General features: G+C 46.0%; 1 protein-coding gene across 1 annotated transcript; it reads right to left on the reverse strand.

Moving 5' to 3' along the window:
- Nucleotides 1-9162: 9162 nt before the first annotated feature.
- SLC38A5 (solute carrier family 38 member 5) lies at nucleotides 9163-18695 on the reverse strand. Its single transcript, XM_036227202.1, is given in 16 exon segments — nucleotides 9163-10005; nucleotides 10440-10543; nucleotides 10636-10780; nucleotides 11588-11703; nucleotides 11976-12076; nucleotides 12699-12778; nucleotides 12986-13145; nucleotides 13244-13289; nucleotides 13586-13668; nucleotides 15341-15419; nucleotides 15557-15649; nucleotides 16331-16404; nucleotides 16496-16611; nucleotides 17044-17119; nucleotides 17203-17256; nucleotides 18619-18695. Coding segments are annotated over 15 exon segments (1482 nt in total). The 5' UTR covers nucleotide 17256; nucleotides 18619-18695; the 3' UTR covers nucleotides 9163-9849.
- Nucleotides 18696-19498: the final 803 nt, after the last annotated feature.

Consider the following 19498-nt stretch of genomic DNA (forward strand, 5'->3'; position numbering starts at 1 on the left):
AGAGGGAGAGCAGGCCATGTGGGGTACCTCGTGAACAGGATTGGAAGAATCTACTTAGCTGTGATGCAGAGTAGCAACAGATGTAAACGTCTACTTGACAAAGGTGTTGAACTGTCCATCCATGGTCTCATGACAGCGCTTGGGGCAAGGGTGGAGATGAGAGTTAAGAATGGAACAGTCCTCTGCCAGATGTACCTTTGCTGGCCACAGACATGGAACGGTCAGCTCTGGGGAAAGGCAGTAGGGAGTCTATTTAAAACAAAACATTGTGGGTGTTGGGGGACATCGAGGCTACCAACCAGGTCACCAAGGTGACGTGCGTGGAACATCAAACACCAGCCTCAGGTGGAGAAAAGATTGCATTGTTGGACTCATCCACTGCCCATCACCTGGCTTCCATCCAGCCTTGCAAGGTGTCCATACTCTTGATGAGGCTGCCATCTCCCCTACTTCTGCCGTCAGCCCACCTCTGGACCTTTCCCCTCGCACATACAGATTTGGTTCAGAGGTGGGGAGGAACTGTAAACCAGCAGCTCCTGGAGGAGAAGGGTGGGATTCAAGTCTCTCCTTCGGCTCTGACTGATCACTGTGACTCCAGGCTGGCCCCCGGGTTGCTGCGCCAGAGCTGGTTCTGCTTCCTCCCACCACACACTAAGATAGCTGCAGAATCACAGGATCATTGTTCACACAGCAGCCCTAGGGCCACTGGACCTAGGCCTGCTCTAAGGCCCTTGTGGATGGGAAATGCAGACCAAGAGGCCCTTGTTCTGGGAGACTGAGAAAAGCCTCAGAGTCCTGCTGCTCTGTAACCTCTAGACCTGAGGATTACTATGGGCCATGATAGATATATGGGTGAGGAGGAATGGCCAGGATGTAGACAGATGCAGCCAACTCCATTAACCCTCTCTGTTAGCATGTTTCCTGAGGCACAGCCTTCCTCACGGGGGTTAGTATCCCTGCACAGCGAGCTTCCGTGGGCTGCGTATTGAGGGAAACCCCAGTTTACCTGCTCCTATGAGAATAATAATATCTTGTCTCTTGACATCATGCCTCTGTGTGGGAGTGAGTTCCCAGGCCAGGAGTCTGCATTCCAGGCCAGGACCAAAATCTTCACAAATGGGGGAAGTCTGGTTTACTGGGAATTTTTCCTCTCAGCACACCTTTCCTAATAACCATAGAAAGTGTAGTTAATATTCATCTTGTGTTTGCAAAGTTCCCGGGCTGATGATAAATATCTCATATGGATTCTCTTCACAATTGAACATGGATATTGTTATTTTGATAATATGATGTTGCATAGAGATATATATAGAAACATTATAGATGAGAGATGAAGACACAAAATTCTTTTCAGAGTTCCTACAGCTGGCATATGCAGGAAGGGCTGGGTTTGTGACTCATGGTGTATTCAGACACATTGAGGACAGGTATTGGTGCGGAAACTGGAATAAGCTTTGCATTCTACCCCATATCTCAGGGTAGAGGATGAGGAGCCATTTCTCCAAGACTTAGAACCCCCAAAGGTGTTGAATTTCACAGCATGGATGTGTTCACCAACCTGGTAATCCATTTCCAGCCCCTCCCCCTCCTGTGGAGAATGGAGAGTGGAGCTTAAAGTTCCAAGCTTCTGATCATGGCTTGGTCCTTCTGTAAACAGCTCCCATCTAGGAGCCATCCACGAGCCTCCCAGAGTTCCCTCATTAGAACAAAAGATACTCATAGTGCTCTTACCACTTAGGAAATTGCAAGTTTTAGGAGCTCTGTGTCAGGAACTGAGGGGAAAACCTAGAACATGTATTTTCTGTTCTCTCAGACCAGGGTTCATTCTCTTGGTGGGGAGGGATGTGGGCTCACAGAACAGCACTCCCCTCCCCCCACCAAAAAAAGAGAATTATTAGACTCAAAATGTCAATAGTGCCAAAGCTGAAACCCCTGACTACAGAAATAGTACTTAAATGAAGAGATGTTAGGAATTAGACAAGAGACCTCAGTGAGGGTAGGCAATGGAAGGATGGTACAGTTTCTAAGTCAGTCAGTTTATCACAAGGCACTTATGAAGCCTTGATTGTGTACAGAGCTCTATGGGAAAGGCAGACAAGGTGAGAGACTGGGTTCCTATAGTCATCTTATTAAAATTATTGGGTGACACTGATTAAAAAAATCAAATAGGTTTCAAGTGTACAATTCAATACTACGTGATATGTATATTGCATTGTGTGTTCACCACCTAGTTAAATTTCCTTCTGTCACCAAATATTTAACCCTCTCTACCCCTACCTACCTCCCCCTTCCTCCTTTTCCTTCTGGTAACCACTAACCCACTGTCCGTGTCCATGAGTCTCTGCTCATTTGTCATGTTCGGTTGTTGCTTTCAGTTTTATATCCCATATATGAGTAAAATCATATGGTTATCAAATTTTCTGACATTTCACTTAGCATAATAACATCGAGATCCATCCATGTTGTCATAAATGGCAGTATTTCCTCTTTTCTCATGGCTGAATAATATTCCATTGTATATATGTACCACATCTTTATCCTGTAGTCATTTTAAGGGAGAAAGTTGACCGTGTGTGGACTCTCTTGTTCCCACTGCTCTGAGGGCAACCTCAGTTCTGTTAAGGGTTTCTGTGTGTAGGTCTGTTTCTTGGCTTTTTCTTCTGTCCCATGGTCAATCTGTCAATCCCTATGCCAGCACAACCCTATGTCAGGGACCATAGCTCCAGAATTGACTGGCTTTCCAGAAGGAACTCCTCCCACTTTGTCCTTCTTACATCCTTTTGTACATCCAGATACATTTTATAATCTGCAGGTCAAATTCAATGATTTTTTTAAAAATCCCTGTTGGTATTCTGACTGGAATTTCATTGAATTTGTATATCAATTTAGAGAGTAATGACATTTTTACATTGTCAAGTCCTTCTATCCAAGAACTCTGCTGTTATCATCTCTATTTCTTACAAGAACCTGTGAGGGTGGTGGGTACCTGAGGCTCAGCGAAGTGCCCAGCCACTGCTCTCCCCTTCACAGCTGAAGGAACTGTAAGAGAAGACAGATCTTCTGATCTTCCGTTAGAGACAGAGGACTTGAGGGGTACTGCTAGGAGTATATAACGTTTACACTGAAAGTCAGGCAAACAACCATACATGGTAACTACGGTCATCATAACTTTTCTACTTTTGATGGAACGCTAGACTTTAGAAATCAGGAAGGCATTGGATGGGGGACAAAGGAAGAAAGGAGACTGGGAGACAATGAGAAAACTACACCAGTTCTGTAATATTGCCTGAATTTAGTACAGTTCACTTCACCCTATTGGCTCTATTAAGATTTATTCTCCCTTAGGGAGATATATGTGCTTGTGAGAACACAGGTTTTGAACCAGTGAAATAGGCCAATCATGGTTTGGACAACACTTTATGTCTTTTACAGTTTTATCTGAATATTATATTCATAAAATGCGTGAATCAAGGTATCACTGTAGAGCGCCTGGTTCAGACTCTCTTTAAGGGAGAAGAATATGCTGACTATCCTCTTTTCTTTGGGGGATTAGACAGAGAGCAGATAGACTGAAACGGTCCCCTCTCTACAAATGTGTTTCTCTCCTTTATTATTACTATGAAGGACTGAAGGTACCTCAGTCCCTGATATGCTTTTTTCTCAGGATTCCCTACACCTATGTTAGGGGCCCTTCTCACGTAAAAGGTAGAAATTCAGTCATTCAAGATCATTAGAGTGCCATCTGCATCTGTAAGAGTATTGTAGGCCCAACTAGCCCTTTAGTTCTAGGGGAGGTTCTTGCTGTTTCTATTCATTTACCCTCTACTTGGAGTTTCTCTGGATATACTCTTACTTTCTTAGTTTTTCTCCTCTCCTGCTTATTTTGGCATTTGATTCCCTTCACCTTTGTAAATCTCATCTGAACTGCTTTCTCTTTTTTAGGAGTTCTTCACAATTTCTGGTCCCTGGATGGCACCCTTTTTTGTTTTCCAGTACAGATGGTCCCCAGCTTACAATGGTTTGGCTTACAATTGTTCAACTTTACAATGATGCAAAAATATGCATTCAGTGGAAATCATACTTCAATTTTGAATTTTGATTTTTTTCCCAAGCTGGCAATATGTATAATACAATGCTCTCCGATGATCCTGGGCAGTGGCAGTGAGCCGCAGCTCCCAGTTAGCCACTAAATCATGAAGGTAAACAACCAATACTCTACAGTGTACTGTGTTTTCAGCATTTTTTGAATATTTTTTTATGTTTTTGCCTAAATTACATAAGATAGTCAACACTTTATTATAAAATAGGTTTTGTGTTAGATGATTTTGCCCATCTGTAGGCTAATATAAGTGTTCTAAGCAGGTTTAAGGTAGGCTAGGCTAAGCTATGACAGTCAGTATTAAATTCATTTTTGACTTACATTATTTTCAACTTATGATGGGTTTATTGGGACACAACCCCATTATAAGTCAAGGAACATTTGTACTTTATGATTTTTTTTCTGTCATTTCAGTGGATCACTGGGGAGGTAGACAAGTTTGCTCAAGCAGCCATCTTTAGATAGTCTTTAAGGGTGTTTTTTAAAAGTTCCTAATAGAAAAAGTTGTTTCAGTTTTATTATATTGTGTTCAGAGATATCTCTTATATTTTTTGCATTGGATATGTGGATTTCTCAAGATTCTATTTGTAGCCTATTACATGGTCAAATGTTTTAATCTTCACGGGTATTATAAAGAGAGTTGGGCAGATTGTTCACTTTCTTTAATGAATAATTCTTGGAGTTTCATCGTAGAGGTAAAAGTGACCAATCTATAAAGTGCTAGAGGGAAATCTACAAATGAGCTTTTAAATTTACCTGATGATTATCCTAAGGCCCACTGCTGGTCTTTGTCCTTTTTCATTCTGAGTTTGGAGTTTTATAAAGAGGCTTTGTTAGAAAGAACAGCTCTTACCTCTGGTGATTTGAGCTGCAATCATCTCTCCTTGGATATCTCTATCAATCTAATCCCACCTACTTTCTATCTCCCAGAAGTGTCTCAGTATTTCTGGTGGCCCGCCAGCACCTTTTCTTGTTTTCCTGTACTTTTAAGAAGTTATCCTTGAAAAATTTTCCTTCCAAATCAAAGAGATGTAGGGTGGGATAGGAGGGGGACGTATGGGCTATATCTACCATCTTGTTCCAACCATCTGTTTTTAGATATATTATATATTTTTTGTTACTAAATAAATGTAATTTTTCTCCATTTTATTCTCTAAATGGTTAGTATTGGTATATAGAAAATTTGTCAATTACTGTATATAATATTTTGTAACCTGGCTATGTGCATGTTCCTTAGTTTTGAGGGGTTTTGGAGGGATAGATTTTTTCTTGTGGGGGGAGTTGGCTTATGACAACAGTTTATTTACTCAGGATTTTGTGGGTCAGCTATTTAGGTGGGGCCAGGCAGTTCTTTTGCTGGTCTTGTCTGGGATCTCTCATAACTGCAGTCAGCTGGCAGGTTAGTTGGGGCCTCAGCTAGGATGAGTCTGCTTCTTGTGGTCTAATCCTCCAACAGGCTAGCCTGGACTTCTTTACATGGCAGGCTTTAGGTCCTCTGAGATCTGTTGCTTCACCAGGCTCTGTTCTGCAGGTTTCCTTGTATCAGTCCTGGCACAGGACTCAATTTGTTTTATTCTCCAAAAAGAAAATTCATTTTAGAAGGCAGTAGTTACATAAGGACAATTCACAGGGGAGACTAATAGAGGTAAAGGAGGTATATATTTTACAGAGATGAGCAGTTCACTGCAAAAATCACCTAACTGCTTTTCTTCTCCAAAAACATCACCCTTAAGCTATTTCACCGCTGGTTCTTCTATTCCTTCCTTCTAACCCCAATCCTCAAATTTTCCATTTTTTATTGGGTCAATTTTACTCTGCACAGACCTGGATTCTCCACAATCAACACTTAACACTGTCTTCAAATGTTTGAATGTCTATTGTTTTAGCGCAGGTTCCCAAGGAAACAGCCTTAGGCCATATAAAACATCTCCAGACTACAGAGAAACCATGCATAGAACAGTGCATGAAAGAAAGGGAGGAAGGAGGGAGAAATTTGTCGGCTTGGCTCACGCCCAGTTTTTTCTTATTGGTCAAAATATACCCCACAGGTATTAACTCCTCCACACTTCTAGATTGCATCATCTGGCCCCTGGGGCAGCTGTATGGGTAGCCAGATACCAGGCTTTGAGGTGTAGTGTTTCATACATTCCAAAAGTGGTGGGAGGAGCCAGAAAGTCCAGGTGTGCAGCTCATTGGCCTGTCTTCAGAGCAGCTTTCAAGCAGAGAGTTAAATAACCCCAGGCAAGTCCTAAATTCACCTGGTAGTTGGAGTAGCCATCTGTGCTAGCTAATTGCCTTTATCTAGAGGAAAAATTAAACTCCTATCTCTATGACAAGCAGCTGCTTACAGCTTGGAGCCAAGCACCCGGGCTAAACTCCCAGGAGACAGTGAGGTGGGGTGTTTATCTTCCTTAACGTCGGATTTTAAAGAGATGGGTCTGAGGCTCTTAAGAAAGACATTCCTGGATTATAGGCTGGCAAGAGACCTATTTAGCTTAAAAATATGTACATACATATCAAAGGGGCAGAAGTATTCAAAAATCCTAGGTTTCTCAAGGAAATGCTTGAAGAAAAGTGAAAGAGGCTAAGTCCCTTTCTGTTTTGGCAACAGAGAAAATTCCATTTGATGTTTATTTACACTAACAATTTCCCCTTTGGTTACTCTGTTATAGTTACACTACCATTTTTTAATTACCTCCATTGTCATTTCTTCCTTTCTCTGAGTAGTTTGTGGCTGCCTAAATATCCAGTAAGTCCATAGTGAGATTCAAAGTAAAGCAATCATCAGAACTACAATGGAATAAATTTTAAAATAAAATATAACACCTTCATGGGGAAAAAACTTTAAATATGTAATACCAGTGGTGAATAAGTAAAGCAGATTCTTGCTTAGCAATGCTCAAAAATTCTCCTTCCTCATACATTAGCTCTACTGCTGTGTTGTCTTTAATGCTTGTGCTTTCTCTGTGTTAAACGTTCTGAGACCCTGTATGCCTGAGACTGCCTTTATTAACTCCCTATACAAAAGTCCCTTCCTTTCAACACTTTGGCGTTGTACCTCCTTGCCTCCAGTGTTTGAGAGATCTGATGTCAGTTTAATTATTCTTTCTTTGTAAGTAAACTACTATTTCTCTCTGGATGTTTTAAAAATCACCTTTGCTTATCTTTCATAATCTTCAATGTCTGGGCATGGTGTACTATGTGCATCTCATTTATTCTGTTCAGCACACTATGATCTCTTTAAATCTTAAGCCATCTAAATCTGAGAAATTCTCACTCATTATTTATTTAAGTATTCCCTCCTTTCTTATCACTGTATTCCCTTCTTAGGAGGATACTATTAGATGGGTTTTGACCTTTATACTTCTATCTTCTCTATTAATTAACTTTTCCTTCATTTATTCCATCTCTATCTATTCCTGATGACTTTTATTGCTTTTTCGATTGTACCCACTTTAATGTCCAACCTGTTTCACTAAATTATTTATTTGAGAAATTAATATCCAGTATCTCTAACAGTTCTTCTACATAACAGTTCCTGGAAAATGTGTATCCTGGATACTCCATGTGAGGTTGAGGGTTTGGAAGCTGATATATCTTAAGTTAGAGAACCTTTAGAGCTGCTCTCTGGGCTCAGTCAAACCTTCTTTCCCCTCTCCAGCCTCTGATTCCCCAAGGAAGCTTCCAGGACTTCAACCTTAGCCGCCAAGTGAGAGTACTAAAGCAGTACAGGGTTGGGGGTGTTATTCATTGTAATTGCCTAGCCCAGAAGGTGGAGGGAAGGCTTGGGAAGAAAAGCCTAGTTAATAGCCAGCCTGACTACACTTTTTCTATGAGCTTTCCAACCCTACTGTGACTCAATGTAAACATGCTACCTCAGACTAGCACTGGGTGAGCCCTACCACTTTGCTATTCTGTAGTGTTTACAGGACAGGTAATGAGCCTTCCAGAAAATATGAGAGAAAAGGACACAAGTAGATAGCTCCACCTCAGCTTATTCTCCATTTATGGCCTCTGACCTTTTCCCACTCTAAGCCATCTCATCCCTCAGTGGGGACCAAACCATCAAGTCTTATTGCTGGGAACCGTTCTGAAATCCAAACACCTCCTCAACTCTTCTGTGACACCTGCAGGGCTGGGTTTGGGGAAGGAAGCCAATAACTATTGTTGGTTCACCATCTTCATCTAAAACCAGATACGGCTTTACATTTTTATACTAGACATTTCAAGTCATTACTAACAATAATAACTAAAATATATATAGCACTTACCACATGACAGGTGCTATTCTAAGTGCTTTATCGATATTAACTCATTGAATCATTATAGCAATCCAAGAAGTTAGATACTCTAGTTATTCCTGGTTTACTCTTGAGTAAATTGAGGCACAGAAAGGTTACGTCAATTACAAAAGGTCACATAGCTAGTAAATTGAGAAGCCAGAATTTGGACCCATGTGGCCTCGCTTTAGAGTTTGTACTCTAAAAGGTTAGTGCTCTTAACCCTTCAACAATTCTACCATTAATTAGCATCTATGTCCATCTTTTAAACAACACAAGAACTCTTTTCTTTTCTGTCCCTCCTCTCACCTCCCATGTTTATATTACCTGGAATTTTCATTCAGGATTGTATTTTTTAAAAAATTTACAATCAAAATTTAGACTTTTCAATAAATTTTACTGTTTTCACCCAGCCACCGTTACTTATAGGAACCCCCTCCTTCCTCCTAAATCATTTTTTTTTCTTCTTGATGGATCATATACCCTAAAAATTCTTTCAGAAAGGGTATGTGTGTGATGAATTTTCTGAAATATTTTTGCTCTCTTCTGGGTTATCTTAGCCAGATACAGATAGGTTCAAAGTGATTTCTCAACAGCTCTTTGAGGAACTTCTCTACTGTGTTCTCTCTTCTCTTTTCTCTATGGGACCTTTCGGGATTTTCTCTTTATCCTTTAGGTTTTTCTAGGGTGTGCATGTGTGCGTGTGTGTGTGAATCATGCTCATAACTTAGTGGCTCTTTTCAATTTGAAGATTCATGTTTTCTTTCACATAATTTTCAGGTGTCACAAATTCTTTTGATTTATTTCAATCGATTAGAAAAATTAGCAAACCACGCTTAACTCAAGGGCCAAAAATAGGCAGTAAGCTGAATTTGTCCTGTGGGCCAGTTTGCCCATTCTTGTGGTAGAACTTCAACTCCGGGGATTATTGTCTTCTTGATTCAGTGCTTTATCCGTAGCACCTAGAACAGTGCCTGGCACCCAGTAGGCTCCCAATAGATGTTTCTTGAGTAAGCAAGTGAATTAAACAATGAGTTTGGTAGCAAATTACTGAAGGAGTGGAGACATGAGTGAACATATGAGAGCTGGCTCAGTCCAATACTCAGGTCCTCAATTTACCCCTCTGTGAACCTAAGCAGGCTCCCTCAAGAAGTCTTAGAAATCAGAAGGCTGAGGCCAAGAGTTGCAATTTAGCATCTTTATACTTCCCCTTTACCTTGAGGGTAATCCTGACAAACAGCTTACACCAGGAGGAGACAGAAAGAACTAGGGTGGGCAGGGCCTCCCCAAGGACCTGACCTCTGCCTCCTTCTGTGGAGTTAGGGTTAGGGCCATGATCCAAGTTCAGCATCCCTGGGAGGGAGGGCAGTGGACCACTCTGTAGCCTCTATGGCCCCCTACTTCTGATAGCCATGTTAATGAGAACCAGCCACCTCCACACGCCAGGCAGGAGGGACCTGGAGAGTGGCCTCATCTTCCTCCACATGCACAGGCACACAGGGGTCCGGCTAGAGCAAGGCATGGTCCGTATTCAGACACATGGCTCTGGCCTATAGCCCAGTTGGCAAACATAAAGCCTAGACTGGTTGCCATGAAGAGGACCCCCAGGACACTAAAACACAGAGCCTGAGGATGAGAGAGAAGGTGGGGCTGGTTGGGTCTCCACACCCAAGCTCCTCCTGAGAATGTTCTTCAAGCCCTCCCCACCTCCTGATAATGCCCATTCATTTCTAACCCTCCTTGGTGCTCCCTCTCCTTTCTTAAAGCCAGCCCCCTCCAATGGATCCTCATTCTGACTTCCTAGAACCCTCAGGGAATACTCTCTCTCCAGCCTCCTTGAAAGTTCTTTCGACCCTCTTCTAATGGTGCTCCTTCCATCTGTCTGGAGAACACTCCTTTTATTCCAGCCTCTTCTTCAATGTCCCCTCTGTCTTCCCAGGATCTGCTGGTGCTCTGTTTGCTTAGCCCCTTCCTAAGACAATCTCCTTCATTCTTTCAGACCATCTGCCCCGCTTCCCTGGATGTACCCTCTTTCCCCAGCCCTCCTGTGGAAAGTTCACCTGGATCTTGGGCCAGGAGGAGAGGAGCTCCACCTTGGAGGGTACAGTGCAGAGGTAGAAGACACTAGGAAGGATGAAATTGAGGCTGGGGGCTGAGGTAAACCCTGGAGGACAAGCAGGAGGAACAGGAGTCAATGTAAGTTTGGGCACAAATGCCATAATATATGGAGTCTGAGACTGGGGTTGGGATACTGACCGATAACTCCAAAAATATCCCGGATGGTTGGCATGCAGATGACAAGGACATTGATCAAGAAAAGCAGGATCAGGGCTATAGCCACATGCCATGGCCAGCTGAAGGCCTTGCTTGGGAAGAGCAACTGCTACAGGGCCCGGCGGATCTGTGGCCAGAGTACAGTGGGACATGAGTCAGGCCCAAGTGCTGCCTCCCACTCCACATGGTCATGTCTTTAACTCCACTCTGTCTGAGAATCACTTTTGCCTCCACTCTCTGTCTGAGATCCCTGACTTCCCCTCTTTCAGTCTCCACCCTGTCTGACCATCTATCTGTACTTCCACTTTCTGAATGAGCATCTTCCTTCCTTCTGATAATCCATACCTTTTCCTTCTGTCTGATCATCTATGCCTCTACCCATTGTCTGAAATATTTGCCTCTTGCTCTGACTATTTCTGCCTCCCCGTCTGACCACCCACTAATCCTTCCACCTTGACATCCCTGCCTCTTTTTCCATCTGATTACCTCTATCTCCCTCTTCTGTCTAGTCATCCCACCTCCCCGAGAGCCTTTTCCCTTCTACACCTCACTATTTCTGCCTCTACCCTTTTTCTGTCCATCCCTGTTTCTTCATTCTGATTATCCATCTATCTATATCTCTACCCTCTCTCTGACCATTCCTGCCTCCCTCTTCTGTCTAGCCAGACATCTGTGTCTCCTCCCTCCAACTACTACCCCTGTCCCCTGACTCTCTCTGTCCTCCATCTATGGCCCCCTTCTGTCTGAACATCTGTTTTTGCCTTCTTTGTTCATCTGACAACTCTGCCTCCCCTGTCTGTCTATCCCTGCCTCCTCCATCCATCCATCCACTCCTATCTCCACTATCCATCAAAACGTCCATGTCTATGCCCAGACCTCTGGATCCTCCATCTGTGTCCCTCCACTCCATGTAACCCCCATCACCCTCACGCACAGGGAACAGTATGACTGACACAGTGAGAGTCACCACGAGCAGCACTGCCAGGCGCACACAGAGAATGAGCCAGTCTTGCTAGCTGTACATGTGCAGCATCTCCACCTCCACACTGCCTGGGCCATGGGACATGGGAAACAAGATGCTGGATGTGCTAGATGTACCAGGACATGGGAAATAAGATGCTGGATGTGCTAGATGTACCAGGACCAGTGTCCCAGAAGCACACACACAGAGTAACAAAATCTACATGCATGATGCACACCTTCCCTTTGGAAACTGATGGGTCCAAAGGCATGGAGAGAAAATGCTCAGGTTCCTGCCCCAGTAGGCTGCCCAGTCCCACCCCCTAGCTCCCACCCAAGCCTTGGACCCCAGCCCCACTCACTGTAGAAGGTAAGGTATCCAAACGTGGCTGTGAGCTCATACATGCAGAACATGGCACCAATGGACACATTGGCCACAGTCTGTATTCTACGCTTGGAAGGCCTGAAGTATAGAGGTTATTAAACTATCATGCCCAGACCCCTGGCCTTGGTCCATGTACCTCAGAACCAGCCTCCACCTTCCCCTTCTCCCAGAGCTGATGTTCAGCTAGTACACACTGGGGTGTCCATCTCTGCCTCCCTTGTGTGACTAGCCTCTCCTATCTGTCATCCATATCTCACCTCATATGACCATCTCTGCTTCTCCCCTCCATTTGACTGTCACTGACCCTCCCTTCCATCTGACCATCCATGCCTGATTATCTATACATCCCCCATTATATCATCCCTACTACCCCTTTTGTTCATCCATACTCCCTCCATCTGATCATCTCCATCTCCCTATCCCTATCCATGCATGCCACCCCCTCCATTTGATCATCTCTGCTGCCCTACTTTGTCCATTCATACTTGTACTGCATATTAAAAGAGTAGAACACTTAAGCCCCAATCAGTAAACAGTCACTGCCCTGTGTCCCCCAAGGCTTCCTGGCCACTTCAGACCTCTCCCTTGGCAAAATCTACAATCAATGATCAAACTATAGTTCCAGGACTGCTGAAGGGATTGTCAGACATTATATTGCTCAACCTGCTGGCCCATCACGCATGCCCCCTTGCCTACTCACCAGCGGAGCTCCGTGTAGATGGGCAGCACCTCAGGGTGGCAGACAAAGGCAAAAGCCATAATGGGCACTGTGTAGAACATCTGAGGGAATGGCCCAAGTACATAAGATTAGGACATACAAGGTTCCATCCCCTCCTCACCATGCCCCTGGTCCCACCATTGCCTTCCACATCAGACACTTGGAAGTCCCCAATGTCCAATACATGGCTCAATTCTGAGAAGAGTACACCATGTGACAGGACCAGAGGGCCTGAGTGTGGTACAAACCCTATCGGTCTGCACACCCACCTGTGAGTCAACTGTGAACATCTCAGCCTCACAGCTTCTGTTGAGCCCCTGGATGGGAAGGCCTGCGGGAGCCGGGGGGCTCTTGCTCTCCACTGCTGTCTCATTGCAGTCCACAGCACAGCCAAGCTGGAACTTCTCATAGACGACCTGGGGTAGGAAGGGCGGGAAGTGAGGTTACAGAGAAGGCTATGTCCCAACCTCCCAGACTCTCTCTCTACTTTTTGAGTCCTTCTCTCTCAGACTCACAGAAATGAGGAAAACAGCATGCAGGTAAGAGAGAGACCCCTGGTATATCCCAGGTAGCCTGCAATGGGCAATAACACAGAGCCTCAAAAATCAAGGAACCCCTCAATACAGCAAATATTAAAACCCTAGTCTGTCCTTCAAGACCCCTCACCCCAATTATGCCACATCTTTGCATAAGCTTTTAATTCTACCTGGACCAACCTCCCTCCAAAGCAAACTCCTATTCTTCTGTTAAAACCCACATCAAACAAGGTCTTCCCTGGTATTCTACAGCCAATGAAAATGGCGATTCTCTCAATCTGGCTCTCCTTCTCTAACCCCACTATCCAATGACTAACACAGGAAGCCTCTTACCCAAGTGTCTCATGAGGACCAGTGGCAGGATGATTAACACACTGACAATAATGATGAGGAGGTTTCCCTTCAAGAACCAGCCCCTAGGGAGAGAGGTAACCATAGTGACTAGCTGTCTGACAAAGAAAACTGTCAGGCAGATGCTCATAGAAAACAACTGGACAGACAGATTTCTGCCCACAGTCAGGAGAGATGAGCCAACACCTCAGCTGTGAGAAGTGATTCAGATGGTTATAGTAATGACACAAGATTTACAGAAATAGCAAGACTGATTATCAGACTATCAGTTGGACACTGTCAGAGGGATACAGCTGACAATATATGCACAGTTAAACAAAACTGTGCTATCAGACTTTCAAGTGGACATACAACTAGATGGATAAACAACACCCCAAATCAGTCAGACTCACATAGTCCAACGGAAGGTGCCAGACGAAGAGTGTGTCGTGACCCTGGTATGTCTGACAGGTAGAATAACAATCTGATGATCTGATAGGCAGGCAACAATGCAGAGTCAGATAAAAAGTCAGAAACATATATGTGTGGTTGTTTGAACAGCTCAAGGTTTGTTAAACACCTGAAGTAACTGGGCCAATCTGACCACATGGCCAAAGACAGAAATAGAGACAGAATCAGTGAACCGGCCACACTGTTGGAACTGAGCTCAAATAAAGAGTGGGATCTATACAGATATTGCAGGGAGGTGCCCAAGCAAGACCCTTAATACAAAATCAACTGAACAGTTGTTCATTTGTCCAAAAGAATTTTATTGACTGCTTACTATGTTCCAGGCACTCACATGCTCTCTTTCTATCTCATACACAGTTACACATAAATAAACCAACAAAGCATCATTTGCCATACATCCGGGGGACCTGATTATAACAATTAGACACACCTAGTTGCATAGACTGCCAGCTACCTGGGTGGTTTCAGAATCAAACCAAAGAATTAATATAATACAGAGTCAGCCATCATATACAAACAACTGAACAGATTCAGCTAGCAGATGGATTCAGAATCAAACATGCAGTCATCTGGATGCATACTCAGAACAATAGTCAACATACATGGTTGGAACAATACAGAAGATATATACAGTCAGAGCTGAGGATCACACACACACATACACACACACACAGTCAGAGAGAATTTGCCAAAACAGTGCTCACCAAATTAAACAAATGTCTACTGGCATGAACCATTGGAGCAAATCACATCTACATAGTTGGTACCACAGTACACAGCACACAAACATACACACACACCATTGAAGTCAGTGACCATACAGACGAGAGATAGATTCATCCAGTCTGTTGGACCCAGAATTAAACAGAATCCACTGGACAGGTAAACAAATATCAAACACACATGATTGGAATCACAGCATATGAGGCACAGCTATAGTCAACTATCACACAGATGGCCAAGAGAACCTGCCAGTATAACAGTCACAGAAGCAAACCCACAGAGTTTAGGTCTACTAGATAGTACAGTTACATGGTAAGCATCAGAGTACACTGGACATAAAAAGTCCAGACGGAATCAGCCAGAACAGTCATGAAATCAACACATGGTCTACTGGACTCTATAGTCAGAGCCACAGTCACACATACTGTTGGCATCATAATAAACAGGAATTAAAGCCTGACCAAATTGGCCTGCCCAACAGTCTCAAACTAGAACACCTGGGACACAGAGTTGAAGATAGTAGCTGGACCTACGGGCCAGAGCCAAAGGGTGTTGCCCACTCACCCCTCAGGGTCCATGTCCAGGAAGGTGCCAATAACCAGGGGGAGTTCAGATTTGATGATGAACAGGTAACTGGACATGGCTGGTATGGGTAGAAGGAGGTGTAAGCAAAAGGATTTTTTTCATCCCCCTACCCATTTTCCCTAGCCCAGCCTGGGGAAGCCCACCTAACCACATCTCCTTCCTCCAAGCTGACTCCCCACCTCCCAGAGTCCTCACCCCCAACATTGTGCAGACAGATGACTGCAGCCACCACTACCTTCCCCACAGGCCCCAGTGCCCTCTGTCCCAGCTGCTCATAGGCTCGGATGCCTGTGGGTAGAGGAGACAAGAAGGAAAAGGTTGTGGGTCTAGGTAGCCAGTACAGGGGTGAGGAGTGGGGTCCAGAGGATCTGGGAGCTGGAGAGTTGGGGCTTGGAGTAATTGGGTTTGATTGATAAGGGCTAGAGGTGAGGGTTAAGCAGTGAGGTTCGAGATTGGGATGAAATCTGGGAGTTGGGATCTCTGGCCAGGAACTGGTGGGCAGGGGTAAGGTTGAGGGCTGGAGGTGGGTAGTGGGGCTCTTGGGACCAAATCACATATACAGGGTCTGAGAACATGGTGGGAGTGAAGTGCAATATCTGGGGCAGTAAGAACTTAGAAGCTGGGATCTGAGGAGCGGGGTCTATGCAGCTGGCTTCCATGGTTAGGAGGAGCTAGAAACTGACGGATGGGGATTAGAGGTGGAGTGTAGTAGTCTGGGGGGGGTCTGAACAATGGGGTTTGATGGCCAGACCCCATGGGTGAGAGCTGGGGATTGGGGGCTAGGGATGTGGAAGCCCAGGTAAAGTCTGAGGGCTAGGGTGCAGTCTGGGGTCTGGAATCCTAGGTCCTGGGTCTGGATTCAGAATGGTATGTCCAGAGTCTGGGGTTTGGGTTAAAGTCTGGGGTCACAGGTCAGGGGGTGGGTCCAGGGTCTAGGGTGCAAGGTCTGGGTTGAGCTCTGGATCTCACCTACAACACCAGCACAGGTCATCAGGAAATGGATGGAGTATGAAGACAGAAGAGCAATGCATATCAGCAGTGCCCTGTGGCAAGTAGAACAACTCAGACTTGGCACACAGGCCTTCCACCTGCTCTACAACACCCCTGCCCACCCCCAAGCCACCGAGGACTCACAAGAAGAAGAGGATCCCTGTGTGGGCCATGGCATAGGCCAGCCCCAGGATGCCGCTGCCCAGGATGGCATTGCTGAGGTTGAACATTGACATTCCAAATGATGTCTTCCCCTCAAACTGCAGTTAATGGGCAAGACTCAGGCACACATGGGGAGGAGTACCAGGTAAGAAGACCAGTGCTGGGGCTCAGGAAAGACTAGGGAAGAAGTGGCTGGGGCACGAGTAAGCCCAGGAAGGGCCCGAGGAGAAACCAAGAAGCTAGGAAGAAAAATAAGTTGAAGACAGGAAAAATCTGGGAAAGGGAGAGCTGGGAATGGGAAAACTAGGATAAATTTTGGAGGGGAGCATTTGGAAGTGGAGAAGAACAGGAGAGGGTGGAGTGGCTACCAGAGGAAAAACATCTGGAGAGAGGAGTAGCTGGGGATGGGGAGCACCTGGGGCAATAAATAGCTAGGCCATGGAACAGCTGGGGAGGGGGAGTCGCCAGGAAGAGGGAGGAGATGAGCTGGACAAGGTGCAGTTGGAACAGTTCCTGTGGGGTCAACTCACATCCATGAACTGGGCCGGCTTCCTCCCAGGAGCTGGATTATAGCTAGGCAGGAAGCTCTCACGTTCCTGCCTATAGCTGGAGAGGACAGATAAATTGGGGTTGATGAGAGAGAGGGTAATCTTGACTCCCTGACCTCAACCCCTTGGGCGCTGACTTACCCCACAGCTCCCGCAGTGGGGGCTCCATTCATCTTTGGATCCTGTAGTTCCATCCTGTGGAAAGAGAAATGGGGTAGGGGTCAGAGATAGAGCGGGGCGGGGTAGCTATAAAATGGGAGAACTACGTGAAGGGGTTAGTGATTCAGATAAAAAGAAACAGATGAGGCAAGGGTAACAGGAACAGAGGGATGGGAAAGACAGGAAGATAAATGGAGAGAATCTGAGACAAGAGAGGCTGAGAAAGAGGGAAAAAAGGGCATCAAAGGGGGAGGGAAGCCAAGTTACTTAGACATAGAGAAAAGAATGCGCCAAGAGATAAATAGGGTGGGGGAGAGAGAGAAATATATAAAGAGAGAAGCCAACCCTACGGCAGACCAAATGGCCATTTGGAGCTGGGTAACCTCTCCTCTCAGACCCCATACTCGCTCTGTCATCTTGCTGTCTGTTCCTTTCCTTCCCCAGTCCCCAGCATACACACCCCTTTCCTCCACCCTTACCTTGTGGCCAGGTCTCAGTCCTTACAGGGACACATGTCGCCCTACTGCCCCCCATGCCCCCTACCCTTCCTCCTCCCAGCCTGGGCCCCAAGCCAGAGCCTAGAGCTGATGCAACCTGTCGACAGGGCTGGGAGAGGGGTACAGCCTCAGAGACCGCAGCCCCTGACACTGCGAACTCTGAATATCCCCACTAGAGGCCAGAGATAGTTCCCCAATTGAGTCCCTTCCAGGGACAGAAGTGACCCAGGGACATCCCCCCTTTAATCTCCCTTCAAAGGACCAGAGGTATTTTCTAGGACCCCTGACAAGTCTTAAACACTCCTCTTCTGAGAGAAGTAACTTTGGAGCCACTTGCAGACTTGAGTTCCTTCGGGTGTCTCAGGAACCTGGCCTGAGCCCTAATTTCCTCTCCTGAGGATGAGTTGTCTCTGAGACCTTCATCAAAAGTCCCCTCCAGAGCCTGATGTGTTTCTGCGGTGTGTGTGGGGGGTGGGGGGTGTATCTGCGATCCCCTAGCCAGCCTACAGCCCCTGTCTTCTAGACGGAGTGTCTCTGAAGAAACCCTCAGCTCTGAGCTTACTTCCTGGGAACCCAATAGCTCAGAAACCCCCATTCCAGGTGCCCATCATTGCTGAAACTGCCTCCAGGAGACCCCCTCCCAAAGCCCTGAGTCCCCTTCCTGGGAAAGAGAGAGTTCTCATGGAGCCGCATCCTCGGCTGCAAGCATTCTGAGGACTCCTACCCACTCCTGAATTTACTTTCCGGGATCAAGGTACCAAGGGACTCCCCCTCCCATTCTATTCCCCAATAATGCTAAAAAGGTCTTCAGGAAACCCCTGAGTCCCCTTCCCAGGACCGCCACTCATGTCTCGAGGTCTCTGAAGCCCCCTCCCCGCCCTGGACGGGGGCTCCTCCTCACCTCCCTGCTCTTCTCAGCTCCAGAATTGACAGGGCTCCTGGACCCCCAAGGCTGGCGCGGCTCCCACTCACTGGACCCCGCCCTTGCCCCCGCCCCACTCAGTGGCCAATCAGCGCCACGGCGCTTGCTCGGTAGCTAATCAGCACAGCCTGCAGGCCAGTGGCCCGCGGATTTTTTTTCTGAGAAGTTTTCATTTTAATTCAGTTTCCCTCCTTCTGGCTCTGGGTGGGGGAAGTAGTTGGGGGAGGCGGGCGCCCCCCCTCATCTGGACCCATGTGGAGGTGTGTGTGCGTCTTTGTTGAGAGGGCAAGGGAGGGGGAAGATAGAAAGATTGAGGGAGTAGATCCACACCTAGCAAGAGGGACAGGCAGGCAGAAGGAACTGCCTCAGGGGTCAGTTACACAGTGAGATGGGAGGAGCTACAGATATTAAGAGAAACAGTGACAAATAAAGACAGGCAGGCATGAGGACAGACAACAGAGAGGACAGATAGTGCGGTGAAGTAGTAGACAGGCAGAGAGGCACTCAAGGAGAGAAAGAGACTACAGACAGATTCAAAAACAGAGGGTATGCCCATGCAAGCAGAGGGTATGCCCATGCAAGCACCTGGAGGAAGGCAACAGGCAATAAGGCCCAGTAATAAACAGGAAACACAACTGGCAGGTAGACAGGTGGACATAGCCAGACACATTCCCAGACAGGTTGGGGACACACCAGCCCAGAGAAACAAGGGAGCACAGGGAGTGACTGAGGCAGAGGGACACCTGGAGAGACAGATGACAACAAGGCAGAGAAAGTCAGATTAGGCAGAGGGACAGACAAGGTAGATGGACAGATCTGGTAATAGCAGTGGGACAGGTGCAGGGATAGAAACAGCCAG

The sequence above is a fragment of the Rousettus aegyptiacus genome, unplaced genomic scaffold (assembly GCF_014176215.1).
Source record: "Rousettus aegyptiacus isolate mRouAeg1 unplaced genomic scaffold, mRouAeg1.p scaffold_m13_p_9, whole genome shotgun sequence".
NCBI classification, from domain to species: domain Eukaryota; kingdom Metazoa; phylum Chordata; class Mammalia; order Chiroptera; family Pteropodidae; genus Rousettus; species Rousettus aegyptiacus.